This window comes from Sarcophilus harrisii, chromosome 1 (assembly GCF_902635505.1).
Source record: "Sarcophilus harrisii chromosome 1, mSarHar1.11, whole genome shotgun sequence".
Classification (NCBI taxonomy): domain Eukaryota; kingdom Metazoa; phylum Chordata; class Mammalia; order Dasyuromorphia; family Dasyuridae; genus Sarcophilus; species Sarcophilus harrisii.
The window spans coordinates 453528996-453546051 of NC_045426.1; the positions used below are offsets into that span (position 1 = coordinate 453528996).

The window sequence follows — 17056 nt, forward strand, 5'->3', positions numbered from 1 at the left end:
AATACTCCCACTCTTAGGCACACCTTTAGCAGCTATGAGTAGAATTTATTTCCAAACCAAGAAACTATCAAAAATAGTCCTCAATAAATATTGAGGACTTAAAATTTTGTCATGCATCTAACAGATATACATATGAAAAGTCTAGTCACTGATAAACATATAATGACAGGAGTTTTAGTCCTATTAAGTTAATCTAATGTAAGAATTTATGAACATTTCCCATTTTAAGCAGAACAAAACAAAAATTAGCAAAAGAGCACTGACATCTTAACGTGAGAAATGACGAGACACAATAACAAAGGAAATCATTTTTTCCAGTGTGCAGAAATTGATGGCATCATAAACTAATTAGATACTAAATTTGCGATTGAAATGTAATTCCCTCACATTTACATTCAAATTTACAAATGGGAATTTTCAAATTGTGGTTTCAATGTTTTTGTTTTTTTTACAAAGGCTTAATCTTAGCGAGCTTTAGAAATACTACTTTGTAGAATTAAAAAAAAAAAAAAGAAAAAACTTTTTGAAAATTACATGAAAACAACCCTCAGAGCTTTTTATTACTCTTTTTTCCCTAGAGAGTCACAGATTTATTGGTTGACAGTGAAATAACAACATTTAATTGTCTAGTTAAACTAGAAGCAAAGTTGTCTAAAAGAATTTGTAGACCAAGAAACACAAAGCAAAAAGAAACAATTAATTAAAAACTTGTACGTAAACTTGTATTAATTTGCAAAGGAGAGATTGAGTGGAAGGCTAATTGTATAAATAGATTGGGAAATAAAGGCAAGAGGAATTGAAAGAAAATAGTTAAAGTTAAATGTCAGAGTAAAATGTGACAGGGGTGCCATTACAAAGAAAAAAAAGTAAGGCAGAGACATAGGAGAATGGGTACAATGATAAAGAAAATTGGCAGCAGACAAATATAAAATAAAAAGTTTGGATTTGCAAAAAAAAAGAGAGAAATTTAAGTTTTTTGATCTTTTTAAGATAAGGAAGATATGAGAAATTTTCTCTTCTGATAAATTTGTAATCACTCTTTGGAGAAATACTTGTTATAAACAATTCTGAAATTTCTCATGATCTCTGAGCCTTTTTTCACTGATTTGGATATTCTTTTTGACATGGAAAAACAGAACCACTGACAAAAGTCTATCCAATTGCTTTTACTAAATGGAAAATATAAAAATAAATTTGCAGCATGGATTAAACATAACATACTAAAATTTTGTACTCAAAGAACAGAATCAGAAAGGCATATTCTAGTCTTTAGGAGGACAGAATGTTCTGGATTTTGTAAAGTTCTCCATATTTTTGTTTCATCACCACTATAACCCTTGTTGGAATAAGCTTCCTATTTTGTTGTTCAGTCTTTCAGTTTTGTCCAATTCTTTGTGACTCTGTGAACCCTACTGTCCATGAGATTTTCTTGGCAAAGACATTTACAGAGTTTACCATTTCTTTGTCATTTCTTCTCTAGTAGATTAAGGCAAACAGAGGTTTAAGTGATCTGCCAAAGGTCATAAACCTAATAAATGCTGAGGCTGAATTTGAATTCATGTCTTCCTGTCTCCAGGACCAGTGCTCTATCCACTGAGCCAAATATGAGCCACCTCTAATATTCATTCATAATTTAATTACTATGTAAGAGAGATTTTCATAGACCTTACAAGTTATAACAGTACAAGATTGTCACATTAAATCTGTGGCTACAAACTAATTAAAAGTAGTAGGCCCTGAGATGTGAACTGCTCATAATAAATAGTCCTTAGACAAATTGAGATTCTGAAAGATAACAGTTGTAAATATAGATCCAAATGTGACTTAAGTTTATGCTATTCTGATGTACAGTGAGATGTGTTTTCATTATGGTATAATTGGTGATGTCTGATTTCCTACAAGAAGACCTTAAGGAAAAATACACGTTATATTTTTCACTAAGACAATATGGTTAGCAAATACAAAAATAAGTTTGTTAAAAGTATAATTGAATGAAAATTGCTTATACTGATTTTTAATGCAGTCAATATATAGAATGCCAAAACATATAAAACAAATTAATTCATTTCCTATGTTAAATAATTCAGGTATGCATTCAATTAAATTGATGTTATCTGACTGGCAAAAAATTTTGTTATTATTATAAAGTTTCTGTATTTTCTTGTACTGTAAATTTTGGGAAACCAACGCGTAAGTAATATTGTTAAGAGGATGTCACTATTGTATCATTAGAAAATAAACGTCTTTGTTTATAATTTCCCAGCATTCAGATTAGAAAAGTTATTAGAGACTGTTGTCATAAGGCTTAAAACCTGTCAAATGTTTGGGTATATTTTGCTTAATTATTATTTATTGTAGTTACAGTACAAAAGACCTTGTAAATTCTCCTTATCTCTGCACTTGCCAGATTATTTGGTTCTTCCTATTTAGGCAAGGTCATAAAATCTTCCTCTGAGCCAACTCAGTCTCAACAGACCCCAGTTTTGAATATTTTATTTTTGCTTTTAGAGTTAATATGTAATAACTTAAGAAATAGGCTATCTGTTAGTCTGGAGGCTTTCTGTAAGTAGCCATTTTTTTCCTGGGTTTTGAGTAAACCATGATATATTCAGTATCAACATAGAATTCCAGAATGTCAATATTTTCTTGATTTCTAATGATTGATAATTATCACAATGAATTTAAAGAAAGATGTTTTAGAAAGCCCTGATTTTCTTATTGTAAAATGTTAATGCAACAACATGGAAAAATAAAATAACTACATGATCTAAGTTGTGATAGTGAAATTACGATTTGAGCTAAAATCTTAAGATTGTAATTTGTTATTATTCTGAATTTTAATTCAGGCATAACTTCTGAAACATTCTTAAGTCAGTACATATGATTCAAGGGAAATGTCACAAGCTGTTCAAAAAGAGACTGAGTCATGTCCAATTCTTTGTGACTCTTGTAGACCCTGCCATTTTCTTGGCAAAAACACTTACATAGTTTGCCATTTCTTTGTCATTTCTTCTCTAGTAGATTAAGGCAGGTAGATTAAGTATTTTTTATTTATAAGGGCAAATCTGTGCATGGAAAGGTTGAGAAGATCGCCTTAAGAAGACAATGACAGAATCTTCTTTACTCAGTTTCCTCACTATGCTATTTTTTTTTTCAAGAGGAATGTTTCCCACATCTGGTAATCCTAAATTTGGCTATAATACCCTGTGAATAATATAGAACTTTGATGCATAACTGACTTAGCCCTGGAGGAATACTCCTGATATTACTGTAACTGTGTCTCTCCTTCCTTTCATAGAAAATCTCTGGTAGGTCAATTATCAAGACTCTTTTTTATATAATGATTTCGTTGCTGCAATAGTCGGGCATTTCTGAATTGCTATAATGGGATGCAAGTATAAAGTACCTTAATGTTTTTATTTTTTACTATTCTAATTTTATGAGCACTATTTATTTCAACTTCCTAATCAATTAAATAGATGAGCTTAGCTTGTCATTCCTTGCTAAAAGACATAACACTAGGTCTGCACAGGATAGATTTTCTAGATGTTATATTTTCTTACCTAGTTGTAATCACTGAATGGGCACTGCCTCAGACAAACTGAGACCTCTTAAAGATCTTAACTTAAGAACACCAAGATCTCCCACTGAATCTAGGGTCATCTATATTCATACTGATCTGTACCTGGGCCAAGGGACCCAGATGGCTCCTCCAGAGAAAGTAAGACTGCTTGACTCTGTGTGTGACTCTCACTTAAATCATTTGCATGTCATGGTCTTCTTCAAGAACAAAAGACAAACAAGATGATTTGAAGATAACAGACAAATAAAGGGGAATAGGACAAAGAGGTGATGTGATAAAGATGCAAAGTTTTAAAATTCTAAGGGAGTAGTAAACTGTAGTTTAAGAAAAGAAACAAGATTAACTGTTTCCAAGTGAACTAGAATATATGATTGACTTCCAAATGTTTCTATTAAAAATAATAGAAAAAAGGCAAGTAAAAATTATGGTCTTAAGATGATTTGAAAATTTTTTTAATCTTGGAGGTAATAAAAAGCAGGACTGAAAAAGATAGAACAAAGTGTTGAATTTCTTTTATGTCTGACTGATAATTTTTGGAGAAAGTGAGGAATAAGATAGATAGATAATACATATTTTATCTATAAACTCTAAAAATGGATTAAGGATTTTACATATAAAACTGCTTTAATTGCTGTAGAATGGAATCCAATTCCTCATGCATCTTCTTTCAAATTCTTCCTCTAACCTACAGATAACATTCATATCATATTGCAGGAGTCAGATAAAGACAAAATGAGCAAGTGGTATGTGAAAATAAAATTCTCTGAAATATTCAGAGAACATTCAAAATTATGGGTAGACTGCATTGATGTTCTTCCTACAGCTCTGCTATTTATAAGGTTAGCTCTATAAGATCTAAAAGGTTTTACCCACATCAATTAATTACTAGAAGGACAATGTAATTAATTTTGTCAGATTTTATTAAATCATATTAAATCTCATCTGTAGATTTTTAATAGCTTTACTTAGAGAAGTGATGGTCAAGGAAATATTCTCCACAAACTTGCCTTAATAACAAAGATGAAAAGGCCCATTCCGCATTCTAACAATAAGTAACAGCCCAGTTAAAAATACCAGAATTGATTCAGGGATGCAAAACTCTTGACTTTTAAGTAGGCCAAATCAAATCTTTTATTAACAGTGTCAAGGACTACTGATACCCATGATGCAAAATTTCCAGGGGAAGACGTCTCTTAGAAGCAAATAACTTCATAAAATAGACAGCTAAACCCAAAATGGAACAAAATCCTGTTCTCTAAATGGATATTAAGATGCATTCTATTTCTTTTTGTCCTTTTGATTATATTTTTATTGTCCATTTTCTCATAGAGTATCCCAGCCTTTTGGGAAGGCTTAAGATCTAGATTGTTCAAACTGCTTTTGTTCACACATTTATTGAAGTATAACTGTTTGCTAGTTAACATTTAAGAGAATGTTTTGGATTTTGCTAATGTTTTGCATCTTTTTGTTTCATAATCTTCATTGGAATAAAGTTCCTATTCTGCCATACAGACAACGGACTTGAGCCTTTTGTACAGTGAATTTATACACTGAATAGTATAAATGTGATACTTTCAGGGAAGTATCAAAGGGAAGAATTGTGAGAAGTGAAGAAAACTACCTCTCCCTACACACTCCCCTTCCCCAACAAACTCCAGAGACTACATACACTCAGCAAATTTCCCAAGGATAGTTACTTCCCATGAGTAATGCCTTTTTATAACAGCCCTAGTACTAGAAAACCCTTTGTGTTGCATCATGAATTTCCCTGACATATTTGTATAATACAAACATAGCCCACTCCACCTCCACTGTTTTTATAGCCTTGTTTTGAAGCATATTACCTTCAACTTGTCAGTTATTGAGAGCAGAATCAGGACAGCAGCTGCTACACGTGTCCTTTAGTGTTTCATTCTTGCCTCTTATCAGTCAGTACAAAAAGACTTAGCTTGCTGAATATGGAAGATTCCAGAATACTAGGAAAATTCTCCTGACTTTCTGGTCCAGCAAGCAGATTTTTTTGATTTAAGTCTACTCAAATAACTCCTTTATCCATTTCTCAAAATTAAAAATAAAACAAAATATTTTTCTCTAACAAGTATGCTAATTTTTTTTTTGTAATCACCTGTTTTATGAAGCGATTCATCTGTACTTTTTTTAAAAACAGAAATGTTGCACTGAATTCTGTCTTAAGTAGTATAAGTAATTTATTGTGCCAGGCTTATCTACACTGGCTAGCAGGAATAAGTGGCTTCTCACTTTACAGTTATTTGACTCCTTTATCCTTTGTTGTTCACTCATCTAATTCTTTGTGATTGCATTTGTGATTTCCTTGGCAAAGACATGGGAAGAATTCACCATTTCCTTTTCCACCTCATTTTATAGATGAGGAAACTAAGGCAAACAGAGTGAAGTGACGGAGCCAGATCTGACCTCAAGAAGAGTCCTTCTTGACTCCAGGTCTGATACTCCAAACTACACCACCTAGGTGCCCCAAGTGACACCTTACTTTATTACCTGACCTAGGCCTTAAGAGCCAAGATTAATGACAACCAACATTATGAGCCATAATCCCCAGATCTGCTTGTCAAATACTAAATGATAAACATTCTATTCCTAATCAGTATTTCTTGCAAAGATATTGAAACACTACAATTTCTTTCTTCCTTACCCCTTATTATATGACATAAGAGTGGAAAAGGTTTTGTTATGCCTGTTCTACTGATGTCATCTCATGTTATCATGAATCAAGGATTATAATATAGAATAATCAATGATAATCAACAGTTATCTTTTATTAATACTATCACAGCTCAAATGTAGCATTTTACAAATCCACATGTAATTTAAAACAACAATAATAATGGTGTTGGAATCTTTACAAAGTGTTAAGCCATTGAAGTTGATTTAATCTTAGAAAGAGTTATTTTGGGCCAGAACTTGAACTAGGTACTAAGTACAACTGATGGAAACAATGCTTGTGTTCACACTTTTAGAGAGCTCATAAGTATCTAAGTACTCAATGGAGTTCACACGTGTAGGGCTTAGTCCGAATTCACACCTCCCTTAAAGTTCTTAGGGCCAGAGAGCACTCTGGGAGATAACCCAGAATCCCTCTCCCTCCAGAAGGTGGAGTTAATCTTTGGGAGATCACATAAATATAGGGAGCTTTTGAAGCTTGGCTTTACTTCTTCTGGTGAAACTGACTGGAGGTACAGAAAGATTCATTGCATCTTCCAACTTGGTGCTGGCTGGAGGCTGAAGAAAGCAGAGGCAGAAGCCAAGGACAAAGCTGCAAGATCTCTTGGAGCCAGGCAGAAAGATAGGCCTCAACTAACCGGGCTAATTTGGAAGGAGAAATAAATAAATGTTTGCATTTTTACCAGCTGGCTATGATATTGGAGTAATTATTTATTTCAACTGAGACTAAGGTTGCCTCCAGGAAAACCTTCACATCAAAAAAATTGTTTTCTATAGTATTTTGATTTATACACCTCTTTTCTGACAATTCCGAGATAGGCAAGTGAGTAGACACAAAGTGATTTCTCTATGGTTGGAGCCAGGATTCACAATTCAAATGAGTTTCCTAATTCCAGCTCTATCTACTGGTTCTTTCCATTATGCAAACTTCTGGCTTTCTTTGTCAGGAACTTTAAAAACATTAGGTTACACTTGGAAAGAATTTTGTAATAGAGCACTGAAACTGAAGTTAGACTCCAGTTCAAATCTGGTTCAGACACTTTACTGGTTGCCCCATAAGTTACTTAACCTCTGTTTGCTTCAGTTTCCTCAACTGTTCAAAACAAAGGATATTAACAGTTCTTAAATGCAGGGTTATCATGAAGATTAAATTATATGACACTTGTAGACTTCTTAGCAGAGGACCTCATGCCTAATATACTCAGACCCTTCTAGGGCAACAAGCTTCTTGAATGTCAGGCTTGGTCTCTTCCCTCTACTCCAAGACTCCCTAGCTTCCTCCAAGGCACAGTTCAGGTCCATCCTATACAAGACATTTGCTGATAAATCCAGTTATTAATGCTCTATCCCTTTCGCCATTTCTTTCTATTCCTATTACTTTTTAAATACTTTACATTTTTTTTTTGTGTATTTGTTTTAATTGTCGAATGGAATATAAGCCTTTGAATATAACACATTTTTTTTATGTACTTTATATCTTTGGCACTGAGCACAATGCTTGGTACATTTAATAAATGCTTAATGAATTTGTTGAATGTTTGAATCTCTAATACATAGCTTAGGGACTGGTTCATAAATATTTATTAAGTTGTTATTGGATAAGATAAACTATATTTCAAAAAGAAATGTATAAAACACTTATATTACAATAAACATATTCATCTTAATTTTAATACAATACATATTCACAAAAAAATCCAAAAGTAAATGAAAACGCAAAATGATCAATCATAACAGAAAAGAAGATATGAGAGGAAACTTCCAATCCACCATTTTGTAAAAGGGAAGTCAATAGACGTTTTATAATATACCTTTTTATGTATTAATTATTTGTGTTGATTTCCCCCCTCTTTTTTGTCTTTAAAAAACACTATTGGTTATATAGGATGGCTCTTTGGGAGGAGGAGAGAGAGGTCCTGGAAAAAATTATGATGGTATAAAAAATAAAAAGACATCAATGAAAACTTATTTTTAAATTTTAATACAACAAACACTGAATTATTCTATTAACATAGTAATTTGTTAGAAATTTACTTAAAAGGAAATTTTTATTAAGCCCATTATGTTATAAAATATCTTGGTTAATAAAGTGGATAATATATTTAAGTTATATACGTCTTATAAATATTTATAAAATACTTAATAAAATGGTATTGAAAATCACTTAAGCATCCATATCAAGGTTAAATTATGTTCAATCTGGCTTTGCTGTGAAGTGAATGTTAATGGTAGATAATTGTTTAAAAACTGGAAAGTACATGAAAATATCTGATTATTCTCAATCAAAATTTACCAACACAGAAAACTGCATTCTCTGATCATAATGGATAATTATTAAATTAGATGTTTTAGCATCAAATAGTATGAAGAACATCACCATACAGTTTTAAGTGAATATAGCTTAGGTAAAAGTAAAATAAATTTACTCACCAATAAAAGCACTCTCAGATTCCAAAAGAGAATTTTTCAGGAAATCCCTAGTTTCATTCCTAGGCTATAAAAGAAGTCATAAAGATTGACAATAAACATACTAATGTGCCTATTCTTATTAAATCCAGTCTTGGGCAGTTCATCAGAATCACTAACAGAAAGCACAAGTTTACCACAACATAAATGGTTGAAAGAACCACTTATTAATGTGGCAAATGAGTTGACAAGGAATAAAAAGAGTGTTTCCAATTCGTTTCCCCAACTCCTTTGCTACCATAAATGAGGAATACAGCAAAGTCAGCCACAAACCAGCAGGAGGCCATAATATACAAATACCACAACTAGCTTAGGATGAACCTTTCTTAATATCATTAAGGCCACTTTTATTTTTTTATCCACTGAACAAAACCTTAAGTAAAAGTCACTTCAGTTTCCTGAGTCTCAAACTAGATTGGGATGATCCCTGAGATCCCTTCCAGTTCTAAAATTACATAATCCAATGAACAAAAAATAAAAAACATAGCCAAAAGTAAAAAATCTTTAGTCCAAGCTTTGCTGAAAAGAACATAATTTACCACATAAAACTTTAAGACAGCTGAATACTCTTATCATGCAAATATCCACAAAATATTTATTCAAGATAAAATATATCCATTTTCTACATGATTATTTTGTGTCAATAAAAGTACCTGAATAAGATGCTTTAAAATGCTTTTCCAGCATTAAAGATTGTTTACAGGAGGAAAGGTTACATTTATTTTTAATCTTTCAAAAGAATATTCATACATGGCCCCAAACCAGAAGTCAAAGCTATAAAATTTTATACAGAAATACTCCCAAAAATATTATACTGAAGTGAAAAAGGGGGGTAGGGAGGAAGGGGAACTATTGGTTTCTTACCATTCTAGTATCTTGTAAGTTAATGCCAGGACTTGCATCAAGGTCAACTGTACTCAACCCAGACCAAAAACAAAATAACAAAATTAAAAGTATTGAAGCACAAACACAAATATAATTTGAAATAAATTAGCATCTTTCTGGCACATGAAAATAAAAGGCTACCTTTCCACTGGAAATCTTTTATATTATTACAGATTTAAAAAGTATGTTAATATTAAGTACTTCCTTATTACTGTATCAGCCACAACTCTGTTACTATTGCCATTAATTCCAGTAGGCAAAAAATAAAAACAAACAATGCCTATTTTGCAAGAGGAAAAAAATTTAATTCAAGAGTCATAGGTTCCCCAAACTTTCAAAGAAACTTTGACTACAATATGAGAACTGTATGTAAAACAGTACAAAAAGTCTCAGTTTTTCAAAACGGGTTTAATAAAGCATAGAGGGCATAATACTGATAAATGTATAAGGTTCATTTATCCAATATATCCATGTTATAAACAATTGTATAAAATAGGAACTTAAATTTTCAAGAGAGAAAATTGCATAAAGGCCAGAAACATCACAATTTCATAAACATTCTGATAGCCCTGAGAGAAGAAACATCTTTTTTTTAAAGTGGCTCAGCGAAAACTTAGTCAAAGCAAAAGATTGTTAGCCATGGAATTTATTATTTTAAATAAAACACTATCATAATAATAAGGAATACATACATACACACACATTACAAATTTAGAAAATAATTTAGAAGTATTTTCCTTTTCTATTGTCTTATGTAACTATTTTTAATTAGAAGGGTAAAAATTTCCCATTTCTTTCTTTCTATCAATCTATCATGCTAAGGAGGCTAACAATAACTGCTACATTCTAGAAATCTGAAAAAGCTAAAACTTTAACAATTGAAGGACAGCAACTTTTACTGCAAGACTAAATAAACCTTTGCACTTCCCCTTCACAACTCTCTCCTTTTCCCTCCCTCTTCCCCCTCCTCCTTTCCCTCCCTCACAAAAAAAGAATGAAATGAACATTAAGACCTAATTGGTCCAGAGAATTAAGGCTCAAACAGTTTACTTGGGTTCCTCGTCTTCTAAGCACTGGACATAAGAAGTCAGAGACTTATTAGGCTTAACCTGTGGTGCAATCCTATTAAATATAGGGACAGAGGAATTGTGCCTACATGAATCAACATCATATCTTTGTTCAGTATTACTGCCAAGTTATTAAGTAAGCTTCCTCTTGGTAAGTGTATTAGTCTACCAATGTCTCACTTTGTTCCAATCCCAAACTTGAACACCAAAACTGACCTGAGTCAAAGTTGGCCTAAGTCATTTGTTAATGGTATTGAATATACTTGCTGAAAGCTTCTTTTACTCTTTTTTAAAATATGCAAGATGTATTTTAGAATAATTGAGTATAAATTTCCTTCCCAAGTAGGAAAAATCACAATAAAGATTTTTTTTTTTAATTCTGAAATGATAAACTGTTTTAAGTACTTTTTCTTACCTTCTACATTTTCCCTCATTCGAAGTCTATTTAATCTCTTCTGCTGCTCTCTTAGCAATGCCTGCTGCTGAATCTCTAATGTTTGATCATCTTTTGGAGACTCAGGATACATATATCTCAAATCAATTCGTGTATCTGAATCTGATACAAGAAATCAAATATTTTATAAGTTACCCTGTTATTCCTTGAAAATGGATTTAAAATATTTTAAAATAAGCTTACATAATTTTATTTTTGGCCTAGCACAGTAAAAATGATAAGGAATATCCCTGTCATCCCTGATGACTTTTACTTCTTTGAATAAATTCATTACGTAGTCAATTTTTCCTACTTTCTGTTTAAGTTTTTAAATTCTGCAATGAAAATTTTGATTTCCAACTTGAATCCATTTCTAATTTTCTATTTTAAGAGTTTCCTATGTGTACCATCCTGGAACTTCCTACTATTGTCATATATTCTGGGTAATTTACAAATATCTTTTTCCTCAGATAACAATATAGATTAATTTTCCTTCATGTGATAATATTTATTCAAAGAACTTTTTTTTTCTCATTGAGATCTTATTTTTCCCTCAGTTTTTATTCTCTTCTCTGTCGATTTATCTGCCTTTGAGCTAAGTTCTTATTCAGGTTTTCTCTCTGGATATTTCGGTCTATCAGATTTTCTCCAGTCTTCCCTATCACTCACCTTTGGGACTTATCACTTTTTGGCCCTTCTCATTCCACTAAGGCATTGTTAAGTTAGGTCTGGGTCCCTGCTCCTTTGTAATCTCCAACAGGAAAAAGGTTGGCTCTAGATGAGTTTCTAATGCCCTTTTCCTCAGGCTCAAGGATCTTTCCCCTCTAGACTATGATTCTGAATTGGGGGACAGAAGGAAAGGAAGAGTGGGGTCAAGGATATCTTTGTGCCTTCCCACATCCCCACCTTAATTTTTATTATTCCTTTCTATGTATTATTTGAATAGAATTAGTATTTGTGAATCAACAGAACACGAGAGAGATCCTTGCAGCCTAACTATGACGTATTGTTTGGGAGTTGGTTATAGGACCTAATATGATTTCATGAGGAGCTTCATCTAGTTTGCCAAAAGCAGAGACTTTCGTTTTCTACTTTTAGAGGACATTAATTAAGAACTTTTTAAAGTTACATATGTGGAATTTTAACCTTGTGTGGAGTTTCTAATTCATCATGTGGATTCAGCTTTAGTTACATTTTATCTGTCTCTTAATTCCTTTCCTCTGAGATTTTAGGATTGGAGAACTTTGGAGAAAACAACTAGTTTTTCATCCATTCATGGTTGATCAGACAATTCTGGCATTCTAAAAAGTTGAAAAGTTCTTGGATATGAAGAGACAATGTCTATACATCTATTTAAAGAAAAGGATGCCTACTTACACATCTTTTTTTAAATAGTATTTTTCTTTTTTCAGATATATGTAAAGATAGTTTTCAACACTCAGTTTTGTAAAAATGTGTTCCAAATTTTTCTCCCTCCCACTCTTACCCCCCAATCCCCAAGACAGCAAACAATCTAATACAGGTTAATTATGGGCAATTATTCTTACCCATATCCTTAAGAAAATTAAAGTCACGAATATTCTGGGCAGTAGGATCTAGCCCCTTGGAAGAAGGTCTTCTGACAGGAGCTTGCAATCGAAATCTGGCCATATCAAATATATCCATGGGATACTTTTCTCTTTTCCTGTGGAAAGTAAGATCTAATAGTAAACACAATCCAACAAAAGCAAATACAATTCAGTGCTTACATTCCTGTACTACAAAAGTCTGATTTCTCATATTGACTATCAAATATCTTTATGCTATGATATATGACTACCCATGACACTCGGAACATCAGTGAAAGAAATTATTGTAAAATTTTTTTTTTAAGATACTTTGAGAAAAAATGAATTACACAGAATTCACATCATAAAATAGGTTTTTACTATGTAGATTAAGTTTTATCATAATCAGTCATTGTTGTTTAACCTTGTGTGGCGTTTAGTGAACACAAAAGATATGTATGTGTGTATGATAGTCCAATATTAAATGGTTGGCCCAAAACATGAGTATTCCTATCCTTTTTCATTATATAATGCAAATATAGAAATTAATAGCCATAAACCCAAGACACCTATGCAATTACATATGGAGAGAAGGGCCAATAACTGAATGACTGATATTTCCTAAAAGGATGGGACAGTCATCCTTCATTGCTTGAAAGCAGAGAAATATTTTGTCATAATTCCTTTATTTCCCAATTTTCAGACATAGCAACTTTAACCAAGCACCATCCAGCAGACTGGCTTAGACTGATTTATCACATTGTGTAAGAAATATGTACACTACATTATGTACAATACCCATAACTACTTACAATTTAAAAGGGATACATAAAACATTATGTTGACTATTATTTATCTTATTTGGCTTTCCCTACTGAAACATAAGTCAGTGATTTAATGGATTGACTCACATATTTTAGATTTTTCCAGAAGCATTTTAAGTTTGAAAATCAAAAGCTACCATTATAAGATTATATAAAGACAAAATGGTATATGATCTAAATGAATCCCATTTTATTTATTTGACCAGATTCTTGTAAAATAAAATATTTCAGTGATTCGTGTTGATATTTTTCTCATATGAGATTCATTTTCCAAAATAAGAAAATCCTAGATTTATAAAAATGACATTTCTGTAACGGACAAAATGCCAAATGCTTACTTAAAAAAAATTAAAGAATCTTATTTAGGAAACAAAAAGCCTATACACATGTAAATAATATCTTCAAAAAGCATTCTTCATTATTTAGAGATCATTTATGCACTTTTAGGATTTTCAGTGAAAAACATTTAAATTCCTTTTATAAGTAAAATATCCATAGGTACTCTGTACATATTCTAAAGGGAAGCAAAAATTACATTAAGTCATAGATAATTCATCTTTTTTTTTTTTTTTACTAATGATTTCCATTAGTGGAGTATCACCTCAGTTTTTATTTCAGCATCTACCTGTACAAACACAAAATACCTACATTTCAACAAAAGGGACTGGACTATTCAAAATATATTGACTGTAAATCACACAGTACCTTTGCTTCCTCTCTTGGCTAACTGATGAGAATTTGCAAGAGTCTGAGACATGATCAAAGGATACAGAGAACAATTTGGAAAGCATACCATAAAATCTTACCTGAAGCTTCTTTCATCATCACCATCTACCTGCAGCAATTTCCCTTGAAGACGCCGCTCTTCACTACGAAGCTGTTTCCTCATTTCTGATAATTCATTAATTACATTTTTTTTCTCCTCTGCAATTTTCCATAGATAAGTGAAAAACAAATTAGGCCATTTTGCATGCTTAATCTACTTCAGAAAATAAAAATCTAAATTTGCCAACTAAAATTTTTTTCAAGATAAACTTATTAATTTCTAATCCTACATCTATCCATATTTATCCAATATAGACGTATCACAAGATATCATCAATATGCTTTTTAAGACATAAATATACAAATTTCCTATATTAAGAAACTAATATTCTAAAGAATATGTGAGTTCATTTGTAAAGTTTAAGAACAAATTTAACTAGAAAAAAAAAAAAACAAAACACTACTCCTAAAAGGAAATATTCAATTAATACTTACCATCTGCACGAAGCTGGTTTTTTCTAGCAGGTACTGGAGGAGAATGTACTCTGGAACGTGGGCGATCCTATTTAACAAAGACATTAACATTAAACAAAACCTGCCTTACTTTTTTGGCCATCCATTAATATTTCGCTAGTACCTGTCCATCTAACCAAACATAATTAAGTGTAACTAAATGTCAATATGTTCATTTTGATTTTTTACTGTATAAAAATTGAGATTTCCTTCTGTATTTGCCATTTAAGTCCACTCTTGTCCAATCACTAGTTACTCTCAAATAGCCACAGCTGAAAGAAAGGAGGGTTTTTTTTCCCCAACCTACAATTTAAGCAGCTGTTAATGGGGAAAAAAAATCATGGAGACATTCTTTCTCAGGGAAGGATTCCAAAAAGCCTATTGTCAGCTGCTCTCACTAGCTCCAGCTAGTGAGAAACTGAGGCTGAATTTGAACTCAAATCTTTTCTAATTCCAAGTCCTCTAAAGGCAGAAGTTAAATAATTTCCCCAGTTTTTCACAGCTAGAAAATGTCTGAGGAAGGATAGGTCTTTCTTACTCCAGGTCCAGGTCACTGAGTGACCTAGCTGTCTCTATAGATAGCAGGACTATTACTGTCTTTGGAAATAGGACAAGAAGAAAATTGGATGCTGACGAATATAATCAAAGAGTTTAAGAGTTGTATCTTATTTATTTTGGAAACTCTCACAGTATCAGGCACAGTTCATTGCACACGAAAGGCATTTAATGTCTGCTGTATGAAAGAATAAAATGAGGGATCATCTGCCTTTCAACAACAGTATCAACTCCAACTTGTTTATATAAAAGTTGACTTATAAACACACAGTAATGATTAGGAGTAGAAATATGTCAAATTCTAAGTTTGTTGAGCATTGCATAGGTTTCAACATGTTTTTTAAAAACTGTTAATAATATAACAGATAATACTCATAGAAAACCACAATTATTTTTAGCTCTCAAAGGAAAAAAAGCTCTTTTGAGAGCTTTATCACTGATTTATCACTATAAAAGAAACAGTGACTCAAATTACTTTTTTCATTTTAACCTTCTTTTAAGAATTCAACAATGTAAAGCTGGAGAACTGACAGAGGTGCTATAATCACTGGCCTAAAATGAAATGAATTATCATAAGTTAAGAATAGTCCTAGCCATATTCAAATGTTCAACCAAAGCAGGAGAAAAAAATTTTTTTTTCTCTTGACCATAGATTAAAGGGAGGAGGCCAATGCTCCTCTTCAAAATCTTGTTTGAGTTAATAGTTTAAACTTACGCCATTGTGATTTACATCACAATTATTAATTAACATATCCATTAATAATATTTAGAAAGTCTGAAAATTTAACTCGCCAGTTTCATAACCACTCCATTCCAAAAATGATAATTTTTAAAACAATTACTGATTTATTGGTAACAATAAAGCATACATGAATCACAGTAGATGCAACTGAAGGAGACCCATGGACTTTGCTTTTGATTTTGTTCTGAAGAGCAGGAACCACAGGAGAAGGTGATCTGGATTGCTAGAGAAAAGCACATATATCAAAGTGTTAACAAATGCTTTTAAAAAATGAAGTTTCTTATTATTTCTCTTAACCAGCTTTTCTAATCTTTATTATGTATTTCTCCCCTTCAGTCATTCTATGGACCAACTAGTCTTCCTGTTTTCCCTGCTCCCCTGGCCTGGAACACCCTTCCTCCTCTTCTCTGCTTCTTTAGATTCCTACTTTCTCTCAAATACTAGTTCAAGTGTCACCTCCTAACAAGAAGCCTTTCCAGACACCCTCTGCTGTTAATGCCCGTCCTCTGAAGTGACTTTGTAAGTACTTATAAGTGTTGTTTTCCCCCAACAGAAATACTTATGAAAGTAAAGTGTTGTTCAGTCCTCCAGTCATGTCTGACTCTGTGATCCCATATAGGTTTTCTTAGCAAAAATACTGGAGTGCTTTGCCATTTCCTTCTCCAGTGAAGGAAGGAAGAGATTAAGTGACCTACTCAGGTATACAAAGCTAGTGAGAAACTGAGGCTGAATTTGAACTCAAATCTTTCCTAATTCCAAGTCCTCTAAAGGCAGAAGTTAAATAATTTCCCCAGTTTTTCACAGCTAGAAAATGTCTGAGGAAGGATAGGTCTTTCTTACTCCAGGTCCAGGTCACTGAGTGACCTAGCTGTCTCTATAGATAGCAGTCTTCCTACTGTCTTTGGAAACCTAGCGAGTACAGCACAATATCAAGGACACAGAAGATGCTTAATAATTTTTTATTAATTATTAAAAA

At 32.3% G+C, this 17056-nt stretch overlaps 1 protein-coding gene across 21 annotated transcripts in view; it reads right to left on the reverse strand.

Moving 5' to 3' along the window:
• CSPP1 (centrosome and spindle pole associated protein 1) overlaps positions 1–17056 on the reverse strand; it is a 120158-nt gene that overhangs the window by 14643 nt on the left and 88459 nt on the right. For 19 of the 21 annotated variants that reach the window (XR_004230926.1, XR_004230927.1, XR_004230928.1 and 16 more), the window contains 7 exons: positions 16208–16303; positions 14766–14832; positions 14312–14429; positions 12682–12818; positions 11117–11257; positions 9614–9660; positions 8714–8777 (listed from right to left, as the gene is read on the reverse strand). Coding sequence is in view for 17 of the 21 variants with exons in the window: in XM_031946296.1 (XP_031802156.1) it covers positions 8714–8777; positions 9614–9660; positions 11117–11257; positions 12682–12818; positions 14312–14429; positions 14766–14832; positions 16208–16303 (670 nt within the window). In the remaining 4 variants the exon portion in view is untranslated. The remainder of the gene's footprint in view (positions 1–8713; positions 8778–9613; positions 9661–11116; positions 11258–12681; positions 12819–14311; positions 14430–14765; positions 14833–16207; positions 16304–17056) is intronic. The other 2 variants (XR_004230929.1, XM_031946301.1) reach the window with 2 other exon arrangements.